Here is a 26,786-nt window from a genome sequence, read left to right on the forward strand (position 1 = left end):
GAAGTGAGTCAGTTGTTGTTCGCTGATGATGCAGCGCTGGTGGCTGATTCATCTGAGAAACTGCAGAAGCTGGTGACTGAGTTTGGTAAAGTGTGTGAAAGAAGAAAGTTGAGAGTAATTGTGAATAAGAGCAAGGTTATTAGGTACTGTAGGGTTGAGGGTCAAGTCAATTGGGAGGTAAGTTTGAATGGAGAAAAACTGGAGGAAGTAAAGTGTTTTAGATATCTGGGAGTGGATCTGGCAGCGGATGGAACCATGGAAGCGGAAGTGAATCATAGGGTGGGGGAGGGGGCGAAAATCCTGGGAGCCTTGAAGAATGTGTGGAAGTCGAGAACATTATCTCGGAAAGCAAAAATGGGTATGTTTGAAGGAATAGTGGTTCCATCAATGTTGTATGGTTACGAGGCGTGGGCTATGGATAGAGTAGTGCGCAGGAGGGTGGATGTGCTGGAAATGAGATGTTTGAGGACAATATGTGGTGTGAGGTGGTTTGATCGAGTAAGTAATGTAAGGGTAAGAGAGATGTGTGGAAATAAGAAGAGCGTGGTCGAGGGAGCAGAAGAGGGTGTTTTGAAATGGTTTGGGCACATGGAGAGAATGAGTGAGGAAAGATTGACCAAGAGGATATATGTGTCGGAGGTGGAGGGAACGAGGAGAAGTGGGAGACCAAATTGGAGGTAGAAAGATGGAGTGAAAAAGATTTTGTGTGGTCGGGGCCTGAACATGCAGGAGGGTGAAAGGCGGGCAAGGAATAGAATGAATTGGATCGATGTGGTGTACCGGGGTCGACGTGCTGTCGGTGGATTGAATCAGGGCGTGTGAAGCGTCTGGGGTGAACCATGGAAAGTTGTGTGAGGCCTGGATGTGGAAAGGGAGCTGTGGTTTCGGGCATTATTGCATGACAGCTAGAGACTGAGTGTAAACGAATGGGGCCTTTGTTGTCTTTTCCTAGCGCTACCTCGCATACATGAGGGGGGAGGGGGATGTTATTCCATGTGTGGCGAGGTGGCGATGGGAATGAATAAAGGCAGACAGTGTGAATTGTGTGCATGTGTATATATGTATATGTCTGTGTGTGTATATATATGTGTACATTGAGATGTATAGGTATGTATATTTGCGTGTGTGGACGTGTATGTATATACATGTGTATGGGGGTGGGTTGGGCCATTTCTTTTGTCTGTTTCCTTGCGCTGCCTCGCAAACGCGGGAGACAGCGACAAAACAAAATAAATATATATATATATATATATATATATATATATATATATATATATATATATATATATATATATATAAGAGACTAGTTGGGTTGTGCCAGCGACTACTAACCTTTCACGGGGTTACGAAACGAAAGTAGGACTTCGTTTTTCCGGCTGTTGAGGGAGGATGGGGTGTGGGGAGGGGGTCATTCAATTCAAGTTTTCATAACATTTCCATTAAGGCTAAGAATAAGGACTTTAAATGCCACTAGAGAACAGGAATTCCTTTCCAGGCCTTTTAAACCGACGTGTATATTCCGAGCGACAAAGACGTAGGTTGCGGGCGCGCGGGAGAGGCTCCTGGCTGTGAGGAGGGAGAGTTTGCGCGGGAACAATGGCGCGCGGTCGATCGTTGAAGGCTCTGAAGAGAAGGCTGAGTAATATCTTTCCCCTGAGTTAATAAGAGCTATTCATTATCGAAAACAGAACTCTGTCAGCGGTAAAATAAACGCTGCCTCAGGGAAGCCTGCAATAGGGTGGCGAGAAATATTCGTTGATAACGTCGTAACGAATATTTTTCCTCCATCTTAAATGAAAATTTACTCTATTGAACAGAGTTTGTTGTATTCTCTCTGTGTATATGTGTATCTGTGGTGTCCTGAGTATATGTGTCTATATGAAATACCTAACACAAGTATACATATTAGGGTAATATGTAGAATGAATACTATTATCATATCCAAGGGTTAGATTTCCTCAAGATTTGCTTGAGAGAGTATACCATGTTTACGGTGAACCAGTCATTGTACCATGTTTAGGGTGAACCAGTCATTGTACCATGTTTAGGGTGAACCAGTCATTGTACCATGTTTAGGGTGAACCGTCATTGTACCATGTTCAAGGTGAACCAGTCGCTATGCCATGCATTTGATGAACCATTCCTAGAACCACGCCTTTGAAGGACCAGTCATTGTACCATGTTTTTGAAGGACCAGTCATTGTACCATGTTTTTGCTGGGCTACTCATTTTATCATACCATTGAAAGACCATCCATTGTACCATCTGTTCGTAGAGCTACTCATTGCAGTGCACTTATAGAAATAGTCATTATACCATCCTTTGGAAGCCCAGTCATTGTACCGTGAACAAGTGCACCTGTGTTTCTCTCAGAATCGCCGAATCTCTGAACTAGGGTAGAACAAAAATCTTTAAAGAAATGCTTGCGTAAATTTACATTGACTAAACGTAGTGACAACATTGATGAAGGGTACAGAGCTAGAGCTTGGGTGGAGGCAAATATAGAGCTTACAGTGGGTACAATACATCGACCTAGGTGGGTGACAGATCGAGCCCCAGCTGTGCACGTCTGTGCTCCTCCCAGCTGCTTTCCCTGAGCCATGCAGCTCCTCACCTGGTCAGGGTTGGGTCGTTCCTAGCTCCTTGCCCTCACCCTGAACACTGTCCTGCTTTACCTCACCCTGCTGCTGCTTCGCCCTCAGTTCTCCCTTGACAGATCCATCTTCTCAAATTTCCTTGACCCAGGAGGCGCCGCTCTGGTACTCCTTCCAATTTGTTTCCAGAGCATTTTGTACACACACACAGACACACACAGACACACGCACACATAGATATATATTGGAAAGGATCACAATTGTGTGCGTGATCAAGATATTCCTATGAGTCCACGGGGGAAAATGAAACACGATAAGTTCCCAAGTGCACTCTCGTGTAATAATCACGTCATCAGAAGAGACACAAGAGAGAAATATAACAGTCAGTTGATATACATCGAAGAGACGAACCTGGGACGCCATTTGGTAAACATGCGATTGTCCAAGACAGACAACGAGCGTTCATAAACATCATTTTACACATTTCATCAACAGTAAAGTTATCTAATTTGTATAGACCATCACCAATATTAAGATTATAATTCTTTGTGTATTCAATAATAGAAGATTCAATGATATTTCTCGTAGTAATAGAGTTAAGAGTTAATAACTGAGATGGCATTACTCCAGTCAATACAGTGATCATAGTTTTTAACGTAATTAAATAAGGCATTTGATTCTTTTCTCCGATGTATATAAACTGACTTATATTTCCCCGTGGACTCATAGGAAAACACACACACACACACACACACACACACACACATATATATATATATATATATATATATATATATATATATATATATATATATATATATATATATATACATGATTTTATTCTTGCTTAAATGCTTTGGCTGTGTATATCTAGACCATTAATATTTTACAACAAAAAATCCACAGGGAACGTGTAGAATTTCGAGTGTACAGAATTTATACACATTCCTGCATTTACATCTACGTTAGCAGCCATGTTTTCAGTAATCTCTAAGACGAGTTTATTAGCTTGTATTTGTTTTCGTAAGAAAAATAAATAATTCTGTATTTTTCTCTTAATTTTAAAGCATCTCTTACACGTTACACATATGAAAGTGTCAGTCGTCTTGTTCAAGCTTGTAAATTAATTTTTTTCTCTCTCTTGCCTCCTGCAGGTACCGTGTTGTCCAGCTAGAGGCCGTACTTCAGGGGCAGATAACCCCAGCAGGTGCAACCTCCTCCTCATACCATCATGGGCGGGAGTGTGAGCGCGCAGCCCCTGCTGGTGGCGCCCCCACACCGTGTCTATATGGAGCTAGAGAAAATGGGTATTTATTTTAGCAGAGGCTATGGCATTTTTTGTTATTGTTATTCTCCTAGCCTTGTTCTCGATTTCTTGTACTTCGGGATCGCACACACACGCGTAGCTTCTCATCTTTAACACAGCGTCACCAACATGTCGAGGTTATCATATGATAACCAAACAGATTATTGAGAGGAATGAGACGAAATAGAATTTCGCAATCTAAATTATCGTAGCATGTCTGTCGCCTGATGAGTTCCTGTCTCTTTCTTCTAAGTTTGAAGCCATCTTGGAACTGTTACCGTTACAATCACCTGTTGTGTTCGGCATGCATAAGCCTGAATTGGAACGAAATCAAAAGAGAAATAATCGTATATGTAATATAGTATATCTCTGGTGTTCAGACAATTTCGAAATCAGTCGTGTACCATTGAATTATATCGAAGTTTGAAGTTATGTGCATTTCGCACATAACTTAGACATGTAATGGTAAAACACACACACACACACACACACACAGTAAAAAGATAATTAGTATTACTTCATGGATTGAGCTGTTCGAATCTGCTTCATTCAGAGGTTATGTCCCATGAGACAATTCATATCATAAAAATTATGATGGTAATTCATTTTCATTTTCATTAACTAATATAAACAACTGTAGATACAATACCGTTGCTGCTCTGGTTGTGATGAATGATACATTATGGAATTAGGTCGCGTTCCATGTTATATTTACCCAGATAAGTCAAGTTAAATGGTAGAAGTTAGATGTAAAATTCACATCTGTAATATTTATTTATTTATTTAGTCGTGTTTTGCAGTGACGTAGCCTAGTGGCTCCAGGGTCGTTGTAGTTTGAGGTATAGTCACCTAGCCTTAAAGAAATCTCCCTGGTCGTGTTCTGAGCCTAGCTGCTGGGCAACAAGGTCGTGTTCTGAGGTAATCACCAAGCCTAGCCGCTAGGCAACAAGGTCGTGTTCTGAGGTAATCACCAAGCCTAGCCGCTAGGCAACAAGGTCGTGTTCTGAGGTAATCACCAAGCCTAGCCGCTAGGCAACAAGGTCGTGTTCTGAGGTAATCACCAAGCCTAGCCGCTAGGCAACAAGGTCGTGTTCTGAGGTAATCACACAGCCTAGCCGCTAGGCAACAAGGTCGTGTTCTGAGGTAATCACACAGCCTAGCCGCTGGGCAACATGGTCGTGTTCTGCGGTAAGGTCCATGTGCTGGTATGTGTAGGGGTGGACTGCATCGATGTCCATAAACATTGTAAACACTGGTCCAGTTTTTGAGCGCTGTTGCCCTGTCAGTGACCTGACCTTGACTCCACATGTGTGACCTCTCCACCCTGATCACCCTATTGATACTATAGCCGGAAGTGACGCATGCATGTATTCCCTCCCACTCTGCTTCTTTCCCATATACACATCTCCGTCCCACTATCATTCCCTCTTCCATGGAAATTCATCCCTTACTGCCCTTGGCAAAGGCCTCTCCCATTCCCTTATGGTCTTGCTTCTTGATAAACGAAATGGAACCGACATCAGGCCTTTTATCCCCCTTGCCCAGATTCAGTCACCAGGAACCACTGAAACTCTCTATCACTACTTGGCACCTCGCAAAATGGCAGTCAGAGGACGTGATTTTTATCACTTGATTTCCTGCAACCTTGTTCTGTTTACGTGTTTTTTTTTTTTTTATCTATTTTCTTATCGTTGTATGCTTTCATCTTAGGAGTTTCGTCCGTATGTTCATTTGACATAGGGGCGATTATTTCTCCCCCCACATCGCCTCCTCCTTATCTTTACGGAACAACGGGCCATGAAAAGTTTCTGTGCTCCAATTTCCCGCGCACGCGCGCCGCGCCGCGTTGTGTTGCCGCCTGGGCTAGACGAGGCTTCCTCCTCCTCCTCACTCTCACTCGGGGGAAAACCTCGAGAAATAATCCCCAGAACTTGACGCTTTCCGAAAATAGAAACGGTGTAAAGATGATGGTGTGTGTGTGTGTGTGTGTGTGTGTGTGTGTGTGTGTGTCGGTATGTGAGTGGTCGTGTGCAGTCATATGCAATAAAGTTTTTACCTTGCGAGCACATGATCAGAACCCAGAGTGTAGGTGGGGCAAGGCGACTCTCGACCTACCGCTAGGTGAGGGTAGGGACGGGTGTTGCCTGCTGTGTACATGTAAACATTAGTAGGAATGTGTAGCGTCCAGCCGGCCGGAGACAGGCAGTGTTGCCGACGTGCTGGGTGTATTCCATCGTTGCCAGCGGGACAGCTGTACTGGAGACACACCTTGGGTATTTATCCCGTTAAATCTGTTTACGAATTTAGTCGTAATTATTTTTTTTTTTTTTGTAATTGTTGATTAGAATTATTGTCGGCCGGATCTTGTTTTTCGTATGTTGTGCATGACAGACCATGTCTGAGTCAAGGTGAGGGGGGGTGTGTTGTGGTGCCTGCATAACATCATGCAGCAGTGGAACAGAAAATACCAACATCGGATTTACACCAATAACAAGGTCCCTGTGTGTACGATGGTCGTATCCGAATCCTCCTGTATCTGTAAGCGACTACGTAGTACGTTCGTATCTGTAAACTATTATTTGATACGGAACTGTACACAGTAAGTCGTGATTACCGCTCAAGGGTGCGCTCAAGGGTGATATTTATCATATTAGAAATGGTCAAGCGAACTCGAGGGGTATTAGTGAGGGAATCTAAGTACGAAGTGTGAGATGTTTCAAAGAAATTAATTCTCAATAGAAAATGGACCCCATGCATTATATGGTTGGTGGGAGGAGGTTGGAGAAGCGTACGACAGTACGGGATCTGGCTATGTTTATGGTTGGTCTGGATGTTCTGCTGGGACTGAAGGTTGATGGCTAGGATGGCAGAGTGTAGAGAGGACAGCTGTGAAGAATCGAAGTGTTTTTAGATTAGAAATGCTGTCAAGTCATCTCTAGGGTTTATATGTCCTCTGCACCCCAGCTGGCTTCCCAAGACGCTGGTTCCGAGCGCAGTTTGGTTATGCCTCACACCATCACCCAGGCTCTGGTGAAAGGATTTGGTGTTTTCCTTTTCCGTTAAGACCTAATTCAGCAATCAGAAAGTTGTACCTTTTTTTTTTTCCTTCTCAAACTTTCACGGTAAAGATGAAGCAGCAGATCCAACTATGAGAAAAAAAAAACTTTTATATTGATGGATAGGCTAGAGCTAGCCTCGCGCCCTCCTTGTCTTCGTACCCACGTTCAGCCAATCACAGCGAGGTAGTTAAATATGTTTGCTCCCCAATCAGGACGCAGCTCACGGCCAGATACAAATTACGCTTGAGTCATGAAAGAGGCAATATATATATATATATATACATATATATATATATATATATATATATATATATATATATATATATATATATATATATATATATATGTATATATATATATATATATATATATATATATATATATATATATATATATATATATAATTTGTATGTGGGTAAGGAACACCCGGAACCTTCGCTTAACTGTATTGTGGTGATCAGGTTGGAACTCATCGTAGCTCTTACCTCATTTACACACAGGAAGTTCCCCTCGTGGTGTGCGGAAGGGCGGCATACGTGTTAGACCGCAGGAGCTCTTGACTCCCGTACACACAGTTTACGGTGTCTTCTAACTGATTGACCCAGACTCCCGGAGGTCATTATTCACTAGGAGACCCATGCGGGCTGCTGGCTTACTGCCGCAGACATGCTTGCGGCCTGTCACACGACGCAGGACGAGTCGTCGTTGTTTCTGCAGTGTAGGTGCGGGAGGACATCTTGCTTATGGGGAGTGGAGGTGGTAGGGCCGGACGAGATGGTATGGTGTCCTGGGTGGGTTGGGGCAGTATGTGGATGGCATGGGGTAATGTCCCGGGGCGGGATGAGGCAGTGTTCGGAGCGGGATGGGACAGTGTCCTGGGAATGGGGGCTAGCGTCTGGGAACGGATGGGGCAATGTCCGGAACGGGTCGGGGACAGCGTCCGTGGTGGGATAGGGCTGTGTCCAGGGAGGGGGTAATGTCCGAAGACGGGGTGTGGCTGTGTCTGGGGCGGGGTGAGACTGTGTCTGGGGCGGGGGCGAGGCTGTGTCTGGGGCGGGGTGAGGCTGTGTCTAGGGCGGGGTGAGGCTGTGTCTGGGGCGGGGTGAGGCTGTGTCAGGGGCGGGGTGGGACTGTTTCGGGGCGGGGTGAGGTAGTGACCAGGGAGACGCAATAAACCACCCCAGAGATCCTTATGTAATGTCACCCCCCTCCCTCCATGGCAGCCGTGGTCGTGGACACCCCTCGCTTGTTCTCGTGGCTGTCCTTACCCCCCCCCCCCCCGGGTCCTTGTTGTGCTGTCGTCGTCCGTGGCGTCCGTTGAGCCAGTACGTGGCTCCAGCACGGTCTCCCGTCCCCTTCAAGCAACCTTGGCATTTCCTGCTAACCTTCCCACACCTCACTGGAATCTTCCAGTTACATACGCACACCCAGAAATACTCGTGGAAATACCTCACCACACCAGCTGTGGTGAGTAACGAGGTACCAGTGCCTCACCACACCAGCTGTGGTGAGTAACGAGGTACCAGTACCTCACCACACCAGTGGTGGTGAGTAACGAGGTACCAGTACCTCACCACACCAGCTGTGGTGAGTAACGAGGTACCAGTACCTCACCACACCAGTGGTGGTGAGTAACGAGGTACCAGTACCTCACCATACCAGTGGTGGTGAGTAACGAAGTACCAGTACCTCACCACACCAGTGGTGGTGAGTAACGAAGTACCAGTACCTCACCACACCAGTGGTGGTGAGTAACGAGGTACCAGTACCTCACCACACCAGTGGTGGTGAGTAACGAGGTACCAGTACCTCACCACACCAGTGGTGGTGAGTAACGAGGTACCAGTACCTCACCACACCAGTGGTGGTGAGTAACGAGGTACCAGTACCTCACCACACTAGTGGTGGTGAGTAACGAGGTACCAGTACCTCACTACACCAGTGGTGGTGAGTAACGAGGTACCAGTACCTCACCACACCAGCTGTGGTGAGTAACGAGGTACCAGTACCTCACCACACCAGTGGTGGTGAGTAACGAGTACCAGTACCTCACCACACCAGTGGTGGTGAGTAACGAGGTACCAGTACCTCACCACACCAGTGGTGGTGAGTAACGAAGTACCAGTACCTCACCATACCAGTGGTGGTGAGTAACGAGGTACCAGTACCTCACCACACCAGCTGTGGTGAGTAACGAGGTACCAGTACCTCACCATACCAGTGGTGGTGAGTAACGAAGTACCAGTACCTCACCACACCAGTGGTGGTGAGTAACGAGGTACCAGTACTCACCACACCAGTGGTGGTGAGTAACGAGGTACCAGTACCTCACCATACCAGTGGTGGTGAGTAACGAGGTACCAGTACCTCACCATACCAGTGGTGGTGAGTAACGAGGTACCAGTACCTCACCACACCAGCTGTGGTGAGTAACGAAGTACCAGTACCTCACCACACCAGCTGTGGTGAGTAACGAAGTACCAGTACCTCACCACACCAGCTGTGGTGAGTAACGAGGTACCAGTACCTCACCACACCAGCTGTGGTGAGTAACGAGGTACCAGTACCTCACCACACCAGCTGTGGTGAGTAACGAGGTACCAGTACCTCACCACACCAGCTGTGGTGAGTAACGAAGTACCAGTACCTCACCACACCAGCTGTGGTGAGTAACGAAGTACCAGTACCTCACCATACCAGTGGTGGTGAGTAACGAAGTACCAGTACCTCACACACCAGTGGTGGTGAGTAACGAAGTACCAGTACCTCACCACACCAGCTGTGGTGAGTAACGAAGTACCAGTACCTCACCATACCAGTGGTGGTGAGTAACGAGGTACCAGTACCTCACCATACCAGTGGTGGTGAGTAACGAAGTACCAGTACCTCACCATACCAGTGGTGGTGAGTAACGAAGTACCAGTACCTCACCATACCAGTGGTGGTGAGTAACGAGGTACCAGTACCTCACCATACCAGTGGTGGTGAGTAACGAGGTACCAGTACCTCACCATACCAGTGGTGGTGAGTAACGAAGTACCAGTACCTCACCATACCAGTGGTGGTGAGTAACGAGGTACCAGTACCTCACCATACCAGTGGTGGTGAGTAACGAGGTACCAGTACCTCACCATACCAGTGGTGGTGAGTAACGAAGTACCAGTACCTCACCACACCAGCTGTGGTGAGTAACGAAGTACCAGTACCTCACCATACCAGTGGTGGTGAGTAACGAAGTACCAGTACCTCACCATACCAGTGGTGGTGAGTAACGAGGTACCAGTACCTCACCATACCAGTGGTGGTGAGTAACGAAGTACCAGTACCTCACCATACCAGTGGTGGTGAGTAACGAGGTACCAGTACCTCACCACACCAGCTGTGGTGAGTAACGAGGTACCAGTACCTCACCACACCAGTGGTGGTGAGTAACGAAGTACCAGTACCTCACCACACCAGCTGTGGTGAGTAACGAAGTACCAGTACCTCACCACACCAGCTGTGGTGAGTAACGAAGTACCAGTACCTCACCACACCAGTGGTGTGAGTAACGAGGTACCAGTACCTCACCACACCAGTGGTGGTGAGTAACGAGGTACCAGTACCTCACCACACCAGTGGTGGTGAGTAACGAGGTACCAGTACCTCACCATACCAGTGGTGGTGAGTAACGAGGTACCAGTACCTCACCACACCAGCTGTGGTGAGTAACGAAGTACCAGTACCTCACCACACCAGTGGTGGTGAGTAACGAGGTACCAGTACCTCACCACACCAGCTGTGGTGAGTAACGAAGTACCAGTACCTCACCACACCAGCTGTGGTGAGTAACGAGGTACCAGTACCTCACCACACCAGTGGTGGTGAGTAACGAAGTACCAGTACCTCACCATACCAGTGGTGGTGAGTAACGAAGTACCAGTACCTCACCATACCAGTGGTGGTGAGTAACGAGGTACCAGTACCTCACCACACCAGCTGTGGTGAGTAACGAAGTACCAGTACCTCACCACACCAGTGGTGGTGAGTAACGAAGTACCAGTACCTCACCACACCAGCTGTGGTGAGTAACGAGGTACCAGTACCTCACCATACCAGTGGTGGTGAGTAACGAGGTACCAGTACCTCACCACACCAGCTGTGGTGAGTAACGAAGTACCAGTACCTCACCATACCAGTGGTGGTGAGTAACGAAGTACCAGTACCTCACCATACCAGTGGTGGTGAGTAACGAGGTACCAGTACCTCACCACACCAGTGGTGGTGAGTAACGAAGTACCAGTACCTCACCACACCAGTGGTGGTGAGTAACGAAGTACCAGTACCTCACCATACCAGTGGTGGTGAGTAACGAAGTACCAGTACCTCACCATACCAGTGGTGGTGAGTAACGAAGTACCAGTACCTCACCATACCAGTGGTGGTGAGTAACGAAGTACCAGTACCTCACCATACCAGTGGTGGTGAGTAACGAAGTACCAGTACCTCACCATACCAGTGGTGGTGAGTAACGAGGTACCAGTACCTCACCATACCAGTGGTGGTGAGTAACGAGGTACCAGTACCTCACACACCAGTGGTGGTGAGTAACGAAGTACCAGTACCTCACCACACCAGCTGTGGTGAGTAACGAGGTACCAGTACCTCACCACACCAGCTGTGGTGAGTAACGAAGTACCAGTACCTCACCATACCAGTGGTGGTGAGTAACGAAGTACCAGTACCTCACCACACCAGCTGTGGTGAGTAACGAGGTACCAGTACCTCACCATACCAGTGGTGGTGAGTAACGAGGTACCAGTACCTCACCATACCAGTGGTGGTGAGTAACGAAGTACCAGTACCTCACCATACCAGTGGTGGTGAGTAACGAGGTACCAGTACCTCACCACACCAGTGGTGGTGAGTAACGAGGTACCAGTACCTCACCATACCAGTGGTGGTGAGTAACGAGGTACCAGTACCTCACCACACCAGCTGTGGTGAGTAACGAGGTACCATACCTCACCACACCAGCTGTGGTGAGTAACGAGGTACCAGTACTCACCACACCAGTGGTGTGAGTAACGAGGTACCAGTACCTCACCACACCAGTGGTGGTGAGTGTCTTTGCTTCCGCATTTTTTTTAAACTTTTTTGGGTGAACGTTTTTGGGATTGATTTTTTAAAAAATTCCCCCGACTGTTTGTGCGTGTATCCTGCTGTGTTTGTGACACCAAAGCTTAAGCTGGCCCTGTGAGCGTGCATTGTTTGGCTCCGTCAGTGCTCTCTGTGACCTGTGTCCGGGAGCAGCCTAGCAGCTCCGATCAGATATTCTCGCGCTGCAGTAACATGAATGTATTTTTAAAAGGAGCAAATGTTTAGTAAGACAACATTGATATGATTTTCTGGAATATTGACATTATTGACAGCTGCTTACACTTGGGGACAAACTGATAGTTTAATCTCAACAGTCGAAGAAAATGTAATTTTACGGTTTCGGTATGAAAAAGTGAGGATTCTCGTACAAGTGTATTTTTTTTTCCCTGTCCATTGTAATATAAAAAAAAGTGCGGGCTAACAGAGATTGAAACAAAAATTAAAAAATTTTTCATTTTATACTCCGGGGACTTTTTTTTTTTTGAGGACTTAATTCATTTGTGAAAACCTTTGCAGTTAACATGTACTATATAGTGACCATTGGAAACTCTGGCATGACTTACCCACTCATACCGTGAGGTCTGTTTTTTGTACTAATTTTGAAGATTTATGGTTAGCAGACCTCGCCAACGGTTGTAAGATACAGCACACTGTTATTTACGATTTAGTTTTACAGTGGAACCACAAGAGCCTGTTTTATTCATGCTTTAAAAAAAAGGGAAATAGTTTAATTCATGATACGCCATTGAATTGTAGGTCGACTGTTTCTGAAAGAAATGTGTGTTAATTGTTTCGTCGAGGTAGAGGCTCTATAATTGATAGGCTGGAGAGGCCTACGTCGTGTTGGCGTCCTTGGCAGAGTTCCCCCGGGCGGGCTCCCTGACATACGCAGAAACTTTGTGAACACGAACTTGATTAAAGTCTGCGCGTCGCTGATGGCCATTTCTTCTCTCGGAGCCGTGTCTTGTGCATTATGTAGACTGTTGGGGATACAATTGCTACTAGGCGGCCACTGGTACCAAGCGGGGAATAAGATAGCAACTGTCGGTAGTTTAGTCGCTGTAGGTTAGCAGGAACGACGTAGAGGCTCCGGCGTGGAGCAGGGAGTGGGGGCCCGTGTTGACACCATCAGGCCCAGAGACCACTCAGAAGACCCACGTCTCTGGAAGAGGGTATTGATGCTGCTGCACTCGTGCTCGTGACGGTATGACTACAGCGATTTACAGTAGTGGGTTTAGCTCCAGGATGTGGATCTAGTTTGGCTGGTGGTGCGTTGTGGATAGATGGAGCGAAGCTGCTTCCCTCTAGCCTCGTCAGCACAGACGTACGCGGGTGGTTAGCGAACTTTAATCTCGTTCAGGAGATCTGATCGAGTTGATCGGTAATACATAATGGATCGTGCCTGCGAGCTGGATGAATTCACAAGTCATGCTTGTATGTCTTCATTAATGTCAAATTGTCGGAGTTGATTATAGTATCTGTACGTGTAGGGAGGGGGTTTTGATGGGGTCTCACACCGTGGGTTAAGTATGTAGCAGCAAGTGAACAGCCTCGTGGCTACCAACTGAAATGAATATTCAGAATATATATATATATATATATATATATATATATATATATATATATATATATATATATATATATATATACTGTGGGACAGTTTTTTCATTTTGTTAACTGGTCTGAATACTAATGTGAGGTTGGAGAGAGAGAGAGAGAGAGAGAGAGAGAGAGAGAGAGAGAGAGAGAGAGAGAGAGAGAGAGAGAGAGAATTTAGGTAATTGTAACGTTGAATTACTATTAAATGAAGAGTTTGGTAAATTTGCTCAAGGTAATGAGGGAAGTAATTCATGATGTGTAGTGTTTATTGTTGGTGGAAAGTTCTGATGAACGTGTGTGTGTGTGTGTGTGTGTGTGTGTGTGTGTGTGTGTGTGTGTATTTCACCCTCAGAATCCTGTTAGGTACCGCCATGAAGCCTGGCCCAGATATTGTTCTTGAGTTACACCTGGAGACAACCGGAGTTGTCGTGTGAAGAATGACTCCATTGTGGATACACTGAGTCACGTGGGGGATGTGAAACCAGACTCACACACACACACACACACACACACACACACACACACACCACCGCCTCCCTCCGTACCATCTGTGTACGTACCTATACCCACTGAGCACGACGGTACGATCCATGAGCACGACCTACGATCCTTTGAGCATAACACTACGATCCTTAGGGACGACGACTGGTTCGACCCTCAGGTATATGTATGATGATCCAGCCTTTGACCTGACCCTTAAGGGACAGATCAAAGGTCGCCCTATCATATCCAAAGGGTCGTAACGTCATCTTCAGTTCTGTCGTTGTACCTAAGAGGGTCGTAACTTCGTGATCCAAGGGTCGTAGCATGGTGCTCCAGGGTCGTAACGTCGTGCTCAAGGGTCCTTACGTCGTGCTCTAGGACCGAAGCGTCGTGTTCAAGGGTCGTAACGTCGTGGTCAAGGGTCGTAACGTCTTGCCGAAGGGTCGTAACGTCGTGCTCAAGGGTCGTAACGTCGTGCTCAAGGGTCGTAACGTCGTACTCAAGGAGTTGATATATTTCAGACTGATTAGATGAAAACCTGAGGGAACTTGGACCTAACTTCATGTGCTGCATCTTCTACCTCCTGGATGGACATCTTTTGTCTGGCAGTCACGAGTGAACTTGTAAACCTTGTAAGAATGTCGCCATGAAAATGTCACACTGTTGTTTATATGTCAATTACGACCAGGTCGTTCGCGTTGGGCCAACGCACTTTATGACACCTTAAACGACCTGTTTATAGAAGGTTAACGCGTGCCACTGATAGAGTTAACGATAAATGTCTTCTCATTATCGTTAAACACCGTAATGGAGAAATGAATTTTGCCTGATGGGGGAGGGGGAAAGTAAGAATTTTACACCTTTGTATCTTGGGGGCAAAGCGCCTCAGTGTCGCCTGAACTGCTTTCAAAGTGACACGGACGAGAGCTGAAGTGTCTGTTTATGGCAGTTTTGTTGAGCGTCGACCTGGCCTGCGGGACATGACCTGGCCTTGCCCCGGGGGTGGCAGCTCGTGTCTGCTAGTTGTCTCCCTCACGATGATCGTGGATACGTGGTCTTCCTCCCTCATGATGATCGTGGATACGTGGTCTTCCTCCCTCATGATGATCATGGATACGTGGTCTTCCTCCCTCATGATGATCGTGGATACGTGGTCTACCTCCCTCATGATGATCATGGATACGTGGTCTACCTCCCTCATGATGATCATGGATACGTGGTCTACCTCCCTCATGATGATCATGGATACGTGGTCTACCTCCCTCATGATGATCATGGATACGTGGTCTACCTCCCTCATGATGATCATGGATACGTGGTCTACCTCCCTCATGATGATCATGGATACGTGGTCTACCTCCCTCATGATGATCGTGGATACGTAGTCTACCTCCCTCATGATGATCGTGGATACGTGGTCTACCTCCCTCATGATGATCGTGGATACGTGGTCTACCTCCCTCATGATGATCATGGATACGTGGTCTACCTCCCTCATGATGATCGTGGATACGTGGTCTACCTCCCTCATGATGATCGTGGATACGTGGTCTACCTCCCTCATGATGATCGTGGATACGTGGTCTACCTCCCTCATGATGATCGTGGATACGTGGTCTACCTCCCTCATGATGATCGTGGATACGTGGTCTACCTCCCTCATGATGATCGTGGATACGTGGTCTACCTCCCTCATGATGATCGTGGATACGTGGTCTACCTCCCTCATGATGATCGTGGATACGTGGTCTACCTCCCTCATGATGATCGTGGATACGTGGTCTACCTCCCTCATGATGATCGTGGATACGTGGTCTACCTCCCTCATGATGATCGTGGATACGTGGTCTACCTCCCTCATGATGATCATGGATACGTGGTCTACCTCCCTCATGATGATCGTGGATACGTGGTCTACCTCCCTCATGATGATCGTGGATACGTGGTCTACCTGACTGCTACCATCCATCAACCCTTGTATCTGCTCCGCCTGTTGTTCCATGGTGTTACTTGTCTTTATTAGTGTTACTTGCCTTCGTCATCTGATTTATATTACTTTACCCTCCTCCTACTTATTATTGTTGTTATTATTATTATTATTATTATTATTATTATTAGTAGTAGTAGTAGTAGTACTGGTAGTAGTAGTAGTAGTAGTGTAGTAGTATAGTAGTAGTAGTAGTAGTAGTAGTAGTAGTAGTAGTAGTGTAGTAGTATAGTAGTAGTAGTGTAGTAGTAGTGGTAAGAGTAGTAGTATAGTAGTAGTAGTAGTAGTAGTAGTAGTAGTAGTATCACAGATAGTGTTATTAGTGTTATTATTCATTGTGATTTTGTGACGTGTAGAGGTTTGCTTTATGTACCTGTTACAGGTGTCGATGTATACATTCGCATTTTTCTTTCCCTTCTGCTTTGTTTTCGGAGTTTGTGTTGAGGCTGTGATATGAAAGCCAAGCTTGGGGCGTTCACTGTGTCCTTGTGTGTCGTCCATTGTTGTCGTGGTGCCGGGCCAGGTCTCCTCGTGTAGCTTCGTCCTGCCGTTATCCAGGAATTTCTGGCTTCCAGTTTCTAGCGTGACCCCCTACCCTCGTGTGGCACGTGCCCCCCACGGCCGCTGTCGCGTGGTCTGGGTTCCGCTAAGTCTTACTCCTCCTGTCTGCAGGGTTCTTCCGAGTTCCATCTCTCTCTCTCTCTCTCTCTCTCTCTCTCTCTCTCTCTCTCTCTCTCTCTCTCTCTCTCTCTCTCTCTCTCTCTCTCTCTCTCTCTCTTCATTCAGTATTTTTGTCTTTCTCTGCTTCAATCTCATTCCCTTTTTTCCCTCTGTCATTCCCACACCCATCCTCACGCCCCATTCCGTCCCCCCGCTACTCCTTCCCCCTCTTCCCCTTCCCCTTACCTTCAACTGTCTTGACATTCCAGGTCATTTCCCTTGAGGTCATATCCTCCCCGGGGCCAAACACCTCAACTTGGGTGAGGGGTTGTGGGAGGTGGGGAGGGAGGCTTTTCTTTGAACTACTTCGGGAAAACGTCGAGAGGAGGACAACTTGGTGACGGCCCGGGGGGGGGGGCTTCCTCGAGCCACATGGGGAGGAGGAGGTGGAGAGGGGAACTCTGAGGGAGGGTGGCACTCCCCTGTAACACTTGGGGAGGAGGTCGAGAGAGGGGAGAGCATGGAGGTCGCTGGGAGACCTCACACACGTGTGTAACAGCGCACGTCATGTGAGGCCCTCACACACACACACACACACACACACACACACACACACACACACACAGTAATCACACTGAAATCTAGACGTGTTTGAAGATGATGCCGGGATCATGAGAGCGGTAAAGACGGATGAGGACTGCATCACCTTACAAGGGGACGTCGACAAACTCCAAAGTCGGTCTTATGCAAACATGGTTGGGTGGACTGCCACCCGGGTGCTACCAAGATCAGACTGAGGATGGTGCACCGTGAGAGAAGGTCGTGGTGTGAGTATTGCTCAGCAGGGAGTGAGCTGCAGGTATCTGGCTGTGAGAAAGACTGAGGAGTTGACATTATACCTAACCAGTCGCTAGAGCTCCACGTCAGGAGAGTCGTAAGTGTTAAGGTTACATTTAAAGACAAGGTTAAGGAACTGTTCATCCATCTGTTCACACAGTGTAGTAGGCCAAGGCTAGATCATGCTTCTCATATTTGGTCACTATTCTTAGAGAAGTTTAGAGAGGTAACAGAGGAGGTCCAGAGGAGCCCAAAAGAGATGTTGCCAGAATTTGGAGACTTGTGGGCAGAGGTCGTAGATTCGTCCACCATGGAAGAGAGAAGAGTAAGGGGTTACTTGATCACAACCAACAAGTTTCTGAACCGGTCTTATGATATCAGCAGTGAACACACTTCATCAAGAGATGTAAAAGATAGACCAAGCAGAGGACATGACGTGATATGAAGAAAGTACTTGTCAGGAGAGATGTAAGGAAGTACGTGTGTAGTACAACGGCAGCGGATGAACGAAGTGAACTGACTGATGAACTGGTGAACACTGACGGTATATAAACGTTTCGCATGTGTGGCACAGATCAGCAGAGGGGGATCTTAGATAGGTAATAAGACAGAAATGGGCAATTTCTCTCTCTCTCTCTCTCTCTCTCTCTCTCTCTCTCTCTCTCTCTCTCTCTCTCTCTCTCTCTCTCTCTCTCTCTCAATGTCTGTATTTCTTCCCCAAACACCAGAGTCTCAGTATCGTTCTCTCTCCGTTCCGTTGTTCCCTCTCGTGGATCACCACCGTTCCTCCCTTCATCCACCCACCTCCCCTCCTCCTCCTTTTCAAGCGCTCTGTTCATGTGTGGCCAGGGAGAGTTTATGGCTAGGGAGTGTCTGGCTAGGGAGAGCATGTATGAGTAGGGAGGACATTTATGGCTTGGGAAAAGAAGGGAGTGTGTAGAGTGTGTGTGTGGCCAGGAAGAGAGAGAGAGAGAGAGAGAGAGAGAGAGAGAGAGAGAGAGAGAGAGAGAGAGAGAGAGAGAGAGGGAGAGAGATTGTGTGTGTGTGTGTGTGTGTAGCTAGGTAGAGTGTGTGTGTGTGGCTAGGAAGTGTGTGATTAGGGAGAGGGTATATATAGGGAGAGTATGTGTGTGTGTGTGTGTGTGTGTGTTAGATTATGTAGCAAGATGTTTATACCTTGGGGGAAGATCTCCTCCTGGATGTTCACGTCTGGCCAACCAATCATATGGCGTGGAGAGAGAGAGAGAGAGAGAGAGAGAGAGAGAGAGAGAGAGAGAGAGAGAGAGAGAGAGAGAGAGAGTTTAGGTCAGTTGGGAGGAGGGAGGGAGAGAGAGAGGGAGTGTATCCAGTGGGAGTTGTGGACCAAAATAGACCCAGCTGTACACACGCTGAATAACCTGGAAATCTTTTAAAGGGAAACTATAGATTAATGCACACGCCTCTCTCTCTCTCTCTCTCTCTCTCTCTCTCTCTCTCTCTCTCTCTCTCTCTCTCTCTCTCTCTCTCTCTCTCTCTCTCTTTCTGCATGATGTTAATACATACATGTGCGCACATATGTATGAATAGATATACAGGTTTAGGTTCCCATGTATGAATACATTGTGTGGGTGAGCTTGTTCATTTTTTTTATTTTGTTGGTGTGTGTAATGCAGTCAATAGTGTTTTGCCAAGTATTTGGTACCAGCTGTACGGGCCTTTAACTCCGTCACCATCTGTCCTGGTGTTTGATGACGTTACCAGCTGTCTGGTCTAGATGTATTATGCCATTACCAGCTGCATGGTCCAGGTGCATGACCCTTTCATACAATCACCAGCTGTACGGGCGTTTAACACAGTCACCACCTGTCCTGGTGTTTGATGACGTTACCAGCTGTCTGGTCTAGATGTATTATGCCATTACCAGCTGCATGGTCCAGGTGCATGACCCTTTCATACAATCACCAGCTGTACGGGCGTTTAACACCTTCACTGGTTGTTATGGCGTATAATACCGTCACCAGCTGCGTGACCCAGATTTACACAGTCACCAGCTGTTCGAGTCCCAGAACATCGTCGCCTTCACCAGCTGCGCGCGCAGCCATGAAACTCGCGACACCCGTTGGGGGGGGGGGGTCAGCGCCCCCCCGCCCGCCCGTCACCAACCTGTACGGCCATTTAACCCCCTCGCCAGCTGGGCGGGCCTTTAACTCCGCCATCAGCAGCAGCTGGGCCAGTTGGGAACCCTCTCTTCCGGGAGGGGCTGGGCCATAGTACACCAGCCTCTCAAGGTTACGGGGGGGGGGGGGGGGACCTTGACTTCTGGCCGTGGTCCAGCCGCCGGGTTGGGGGGGGGGGCTCTGATGGGGTGGCGGAGGGAGAGGGGAGAGGAGGAGGAAATTAAGGGTGAGAGAGAGAGAGAGAGAGAGAGAGAGAGAGAGAGAGAGAGAGAGAGAGAGAGAGAGAGAGAGAGAGAGAGAGGCGAAGAAGGGGATTGTGTGAGTCGGAAGTTGGAGTGCGGAGCGACTATGGAGAGGGAGGAAGGGAGAGGAAGAGGAGGGAGCGAAGGGAGGGAGGGAGAGGATGGAAGAGTGTGAGTGAGGGAAGGGAGGACGGAAACTGGAGAGCTTGGGACGGAAGGTGGGAGAGGTGGGACAGTTGAACCAGCCAGACAGGAGGTATGACGGGGCCTGAGAGCCTCATGACGGGGCGTGACAGTCTCATAACACGGCTTGAGATTCTCATGTATCTCATGACGGATCATTACCTGTGTGCGTGTGTGTGTGTGTGTGTGTTTATTTAGTTGTCACAATGGTAGCGTGATGCACGGTAATGGACGGTACTCTTGTTGCTGCAACTACACGACCCCTGACGAGAGGGGCCGGGGGGTAGTGTAGCAGGGGGAGAGAGAGAGAGAGAGAGAGAGAGAGAGAGAGAGAGAGAGAGAGAGGGAGGAAAGAAAGAAACCAAACCCCTCTCTCTCTCTCTCTCTCTCTCTCTCTCGCTCTCTCTCTCTCTCTCTCTCTCTCTCTCTCTCTCTCTCTCTCTCTCTCTCTCTCTCTCTCTGAAAGTGGAGAATCAGGTCTTGGGAGGGGGAGGAGGTGTGGCTTAACCTCTGCCACTGGCGTATGGAGGTTGAAAACCTGGGTGTGGGTGTTGAGGTCTGCTCCATTATACTGGAGGCAGCGCCGCCCAGGATAAGCCCCTTACCAGGTCTGTGCTGCCTCATTCCGGCCAGCTGACAGGAGAGCATGCAGGAGTTATGAATGGTTGTTACATGAACTTGCATGCAGGAGTTATGAATGGTTGTTACATGAACTTGCATGCAGGAGTTATGAATGGTTGTTACATGAACTTGCATGCAGGAGTTATGAATGGTTGTTACATGAACTTGCATGCAGGAGTAATGAATGGTTGTTACATGAACTTGCATGCAGGAGTTATGAATGGTTGTTACATGAACTTGCATGCAGGAGTTATGAATGGTTGTTACATGAACTTGCATGCAGGAGTAATGAATGGTTGTTACATGAACTTGCATGCAGGAGTAATGAATGGTTGTTACATGAACTTGCATGCAGGAGTAATGAATGGTTGTTACATGCAATGGTGTGCTTGAAGCGCCTGTGTAGCCAGGTCGAAGGGCAAGTCGTTACATCCAGGGGTCGTGCCGCCGAGGTCAAAGGTCATGTTCTCGATGCTTCAGGGGATCGGATGATTCTTTTATCATCAGGGAAACCCGAGGGATGCCAAGCCTTTCTGGTGGTTAAGGTGGTTCATGTGAGGGCATGGAGGCTGAGGTGAGGCCTCGAGTGGCGTTTGAGGGTGATCTGGGGAGCCGTGTGTGCTGGAGGTGTGAACCCATCGTGCCGAGCAGTGGTGGGGTCAGAACCTTGGTACAGTAGGTTGTTGTGGGGTCTTGGGTCGGCAGTTTAGGCTCTGGATAACATTGTGTTCATGTGATACCCCAGTGTGCCCTCTGCCTGTTGTGAGATTCAATTCCGCGTGTAAAGTTTCTTGAACTGGTTGATGGATTTTACTCTTTCATGGCACTGTCTCAGTGTTCTCAAGGTACTGGGTTGTTTTTCCCAGTGGTTAATCCTGATGGGGAAAGGTGAATGGGTTGGGGGTAGGACGGGCTGGCTGTCCAATAGGGACCAGGACCCGTGCCAGGTTGAGGCCCGGCCAACCGTCGGCTGTAAGAAACTCGAGGATGCCAGAGTTGATCGGCCGCCCGGCCCCCACGACTTGATCCTGTGCCTGAGATAAACTCATACTTGATCCGCAATGATGTTATCGCTTGAGACCGATGATTCAGTTGATCACTTGAGGAGGATGATAATGATTCAGCTTATCGCTCGAGGAGGATGATTCAGCTTAGCAGATGCGATAACAGAACCAGTATTCTTGCGAGTCACCTCTGGAGTGTCATGATTTAAACTTTTGAGGAGAATAAGATAACAATTTTAAGGACAGAAACTAAACCTCTCTCTCTCTCTCTCTCTCTCTCTCTCTCTCTCTCTCTCTCTCTCTCTCTCTCTCTCTCTCTCTCTCTCTCTCTCTCTTCTCGTCATGTGGGCAGCGGGAGACACCGTTGCCCTCAACATCAGCAAGTTAGGAAAGGAGAAAGTCTTGGAAAGTATAGGAAATGATGGTAAGGACACAATCAGGCTGTTGAAACAAATTAATCCATATAAGGCTCTTGGACCTGGTGAAGTCTCTCTCTCTCCAGTCATGCTGAAGGAATGTGTGGAGCCACTTGCTTGGCCATTGCAAATATTGGTCTGTGGGTCACTTGGAGGAGGTGTTGTTCCAAAACTGTGGAGGAGGGGAAATGCTGTGCCTGTAATCATAGATCACTAGGAAATCTCAGTGGACCACAGGCCAGTCTTCGTAACCGTTGTGGTCGGAAGCCTCTGAAAAACATGAACAAAAAGTAAATGGATGATTACTTGCGAGGAGAAACTACCTAACTGGCAGACGACATGGCTTCAAGGAAAGAACGTCATACATTAAAATTCTCATAGTCTTCTAGGACAAGGTGAGCTCCATCGTAGATCAAGGTGGTGAAGGAGTGGACTTATGTATTCGTGGAATGCTAGAAAGGAGGTCGATGAAGAAGGTAGAACTACGAGCAGGAGCGAGAGGCAGACTCCTACACTAGATAGAAGGTTAACTCCGCGGATGGATAGAAAGGTTGCAGGTCAGAGAAGAGAGAAGCATTCTCGAGATGTGCTGGGGTCGGGGTACCGCAGGGTTCAGTCTTGGGTCCGCTGCTATTCTTGTTTTATAGACATGACCTGGCAGATGGAGGGGACTCACACCTGAACATGTTTGCGGATGATGTCAAGGTCATAAGAGGGAAAGATAATGACGAGGATTTCATCAGTTTATATAAAGAGTTGGGCAGATTTCTTGGTTGTTCTCATAGGTATCGTTCATGAAATTGTCTAACCAAGACAGTGCACGGTAGTGAAGACATGACACAGTAAGAGCAGACCTCGTAGCAATTATCATGTGTGGAGGAGACCTGCAGGTCGATATTTTGCTTAACCTGTCGCCGGAGCTCAACATCAGGAGAATTATGAAAGAGGCAAACCATCAGCTGGCAGGTAAGTATGTAGAGAGGGAAATGTTTGGTAAGCTACTCAGGACATAGACCCAAAGTGGATTACACCTCTCAAATCAGACGCCGCGTCTAAAGAAGGCAAGAGACCTAATTGAGAGGTGGGGTCCGGACGAGAGCGTCCAGGATGGTACCTGAATTGAAAGAATTGAGCTACAACGAAAGGTTGAGGGGGGGCTGCTGATCTGTCCTCCAGGGAGGTGGAAGAGGAGGAGGAGGAGGAGGAGAGAGAGAGAGAGAGAGAGAGAGAGAGAGAGAGAGAGAGAGAGAGAGAGAGAGAGAGAGAGAGAGAGAGAGACCTGATTACAGCCTTCGAATTTCTTAATCGGATGTTTCGAGAGTGTACAGGTCTTTATGAGATCCAGTACTATTGTAACCAGAGGCCATGACAAGAAGCTTGTTGGAAAGGATGGGGAAAATTACTGTTTTGGGGTAAAGGTAGTTAGAGCAGACCAAACAAGCATATTGTGAATGCCAGTGTTATACAAATGCTGAAAAGGATTCTTGATGGCACAGTCAGGTGGTGAGGCCCGTGGAACATCCTCCCCGTACTGTACAAATAGGTCATTGCAACAGCTTGATAATCTCTCGAGTACAACAATACGCCCTTTGGAGTACGATAACTCAGCCCCTCGAGTTATGCAACCCAGCCACTCTCAGTACGACGACCTGACCCATTCACAACGGCGGCTCTTGCGCCTTCTGTTGTACGAGGAGTCGATTCCTGAAGGAGGACTCCTCACCTCCTTGAACTCGCCTCCTTGAATACGTCTCCAGGTTTTCGAGGACGGAATTTTTACCCTTTAAACAAGACAGCTGAGTCATCCGGGTACGAGAACTTCATCTTACGAGTACGATGAAGCAGCGCTAATACGATAACTGCCGGATACATACTGGTATTACCTAAACAGCTGCCCACATTTCAGGATCATGACGGTTTATGTGGGTTTACCTCTTGTTTCAGGTCACGTTTAGTCTCATTAAGCGAGTTTTATTTCTCGTTTCTCTGGTCAGAACTCGCGTTAGGGCAAGGCTTGTCCCGCGATGCAACGTACTTATTCATTCTCGGGAGGAGAGACTCGATCCCTGAGCAAGGTCGGTCGATAAGAAGCAGCAGCCAGATGGCGAAGAGAGAGAGAGAGAGAGAGAGAGAGAGAGAGAGAGAGAGAGAGAGAGAGAGAGAGAGAGAGAGATTTTGCTCTCTCTCTCTCTCTCTCTCTCTCTCTCTCTCTCTCTCTCTCTCTCTCTCTCTCTCTCTCTCCTCCATTTGCCTTTCTGACGTTCCTTTGTTCTGTCTTTGTTGTATTTGTTATATTTTTTATATATACGTATATTCCTTTATGATGGATATTTCTCGTTTATCATTACATGACGCAGATCGTGGTTTTGTGTACCATGTTAATTCGCTGTGTTGAGCCAATTTATCATGTTAATTCCGCGGTGTTGGATGAACTTATCTTGTTAACTCTGCTGTGTTTGGCCAGTTTATCATGTTAACTCTCCTACGCTGGACCAGATTTTTCATGTTAACTTTGCAGTATTGGATCAGTTGATCATGTTTACTTTGTGAGGTGAATTTATCATGTTAAAACTGTAGTTTGTTGGACCAGTTTATCATGTTGACATTGTAGGACCAATTCATCATGTTAACAGCAAAGTGTTGGACCAGTTTATCATGTTAACTTTGGCAGGTGGTAGCCGGCAGCCCCGGGTGTGGGATTCGCACCCTGCAGCACAATATTATCATGATTGTTATTATTATTTTTGTTATTATTATTATTATTGTTATTATTATTATTATTATTATTATTATTATTATTATTATTATTATTATTATTAGTAGTAGTAGTAGTAGTAGTAGTAGTACTGGTAGTAGTAGTAGTAGTAGTAGTAGTAGTAGTAGTAGTGGTAGTAGTAGTAGTAGTAGTAAATGTAGTAGTAGTAGTACTGGTAGTAGTAGTAGTAGTAGTAGTAGTAGTAGTAGTAGTAGTAGTAGTGGTAGTAGTAGTAGTAGTAGTAAATGTAGTAGTAGTAGTAGTAGTAGTACTGGTAGTAGTAGTAGTAGTAGTAGTAGTAGTAGTAGTAGTAGTAGTAGTAGTAGTACTGGTAGTAGTAGTAGTAGTAGTAGTAGTAGTAGTAGTAGTACTGGTAGTAGTAGTAGTAGTAGTAGTAGTAGTAGTAGTAGTAGTAGTAAATGTAGTAGTAGTAGTAGTAGTAGTACTGGTAGTAGTAGTAGTAGTAGTAGTAGTAGTAGTAGTAGTAGTAGTAGTAGTAGTAGTAGTAGTAGTAGTAGTAGTAGTAGTAGTAGTAGTAGTAGTAGTAGTAGTAGTAGTAGTAGTGTAGTAGTAGTAGTAGTAGTAGTAGTAGTAGTAGTAGTAATGTAGTAGTAGTAGTAGTAGTAGTACTGGTAGTAGTAGTAGTAGTAGTAGTAGTGGTAGTAGTAGTAGTAGTGGTAGTAGTAGTAGTAGTAGTAGTACTGGTAGTAGTAGTAGTAGTAGTAGTAGTGGTAGTAGTAGTAGTAGTAGTAGTACTGGTAGTAGTAGTAGTAGTAGTAGTAGTAGTAGTAGTAGTAGTAGTACTGGTAGTAGTAGTAGTAGTAGTAGTAGTAGTAGTAGTACTGGTAGTAGTAGTAGTAGTAGTACTGGTAGTAGTAGTAGTAGTAGTAGTACTGGTAGTAGTAGTAGTAGTAGTAGTAGTAGTAGTAGTAGTAGTACTGGTAGTAGTAGTAGTAGTAGTAGTAGTAGTAGTAGTAGTAGTAAATGTAGTAGTAGTAGTAGTAGTAGTACTGGTAGTAGTAGTAGTAGTAGTAGTAGTTAGTAGTAGTAGTAGTAGTAGTAGTGGTAGTAGTAGTAGTAGTAGTAGTAGTACTGGTAGTAGTAGTAGTAGTAGTAGTAGTAGTAGTAGTGGTAGTAGTAGTAGTAGTAGTAAATGTAGTAGTAGTAGTAGTAGTAGTACTGGTAGTAGTAGTAGTAGTAGTAGTAGTGGTAGTAGTAGTAGTAGTGGTAGTAGTAGTAGTAATAGTAGCAGTTCGTCTGTAGGCTCGTGGCGAAGTAAGGAACACAAAGGTTCCTGTAGAACATTATTGTTTTCTTGTACACATTGATGTAGTCTACCTCTTGACCCCCAACCTTGATGCACTAAATTCCAGTGGACATGGCCTCTGTTGGCCTAGATCCCGGTGGGCCTGGGGCCGCTGTTGGCCTAATTCCCAGTGCGTCTGGGGCCGCTGTTGGCCTAATTCCCAGTGGGCCTGGGGCCGCTGTTGGCCTAATTCCCCGTGGGCCTGGGGCCGCTGTTGCCCCAAACCTCAGTGGGCCTGGCCTCCATTGTTGTAAACTTTTCCGGCGCTGTCTTGATTACCTCTTTAATTCCTGGGCAGTAAAGTTCCTGTTGACGTGACTTGACGTCCACGGTGGCCCACGACGCCCTACCAACCCTCCCTCCGTCAGCAGTTCCCCGACGCACGCCCACGACGCCCTACCAGCCCTCCTACCGTCAGCAGTTCCCCAACGCACTGAAG

General features: G+C 47.0%; 1 protein-coding gene and 1 pseudogene across 7 annotated transcripts in view; both read left to right on the plus strand.

Annotated features, from left to right (window-relative positions):
• LOC139750292 (uncharacterized) overlaps positions 1–26,786 on the plus strand; it is a 737,008-nt gene that overhangs the window by 551,463 nt on the left and 158,759 nt on the right. For 5 of the 7 annotated variants that reach the window (XM_071664905.1, XM_071664906.1, XM_071664907.1 and 2 more), the window contains one exon: positions 3,749–3,901. The exons of the other annotated variants lie outside the window; for them this stretch is intronic. In XM_071664905.1, the coding sequence (XP_071521006.1) occupies positions 3,826–3,901 (76 nt within the window). In that variant the 5' untranslated portion in view covers positions 3,749–3,825. The remainder of the gene's footprint in view (positions 1–3,748; positions 3,902–26,786) is intronic. 7 annotated transcript variants of the gene reach the window in all.
• Positions 23,156–26,665, plus strand: LOC139750144 (uncharacterized; annotated as a pseudogene).

This window comes from Panulirus ornatus, chromosome 9 (assembly GCF_036320965.1).
Source record: "Panulirus ornatus isolate Po-2019 chromosome 9, ASM3632096v1, whole genome shotgun sequence".
Classification (NCBI taxonomy): Eukaryota; Metazoa; Arthropoda; class Malacostraca; order Decapoda; family Palinuridae; genus Panulirus; species Panulirus ornatus.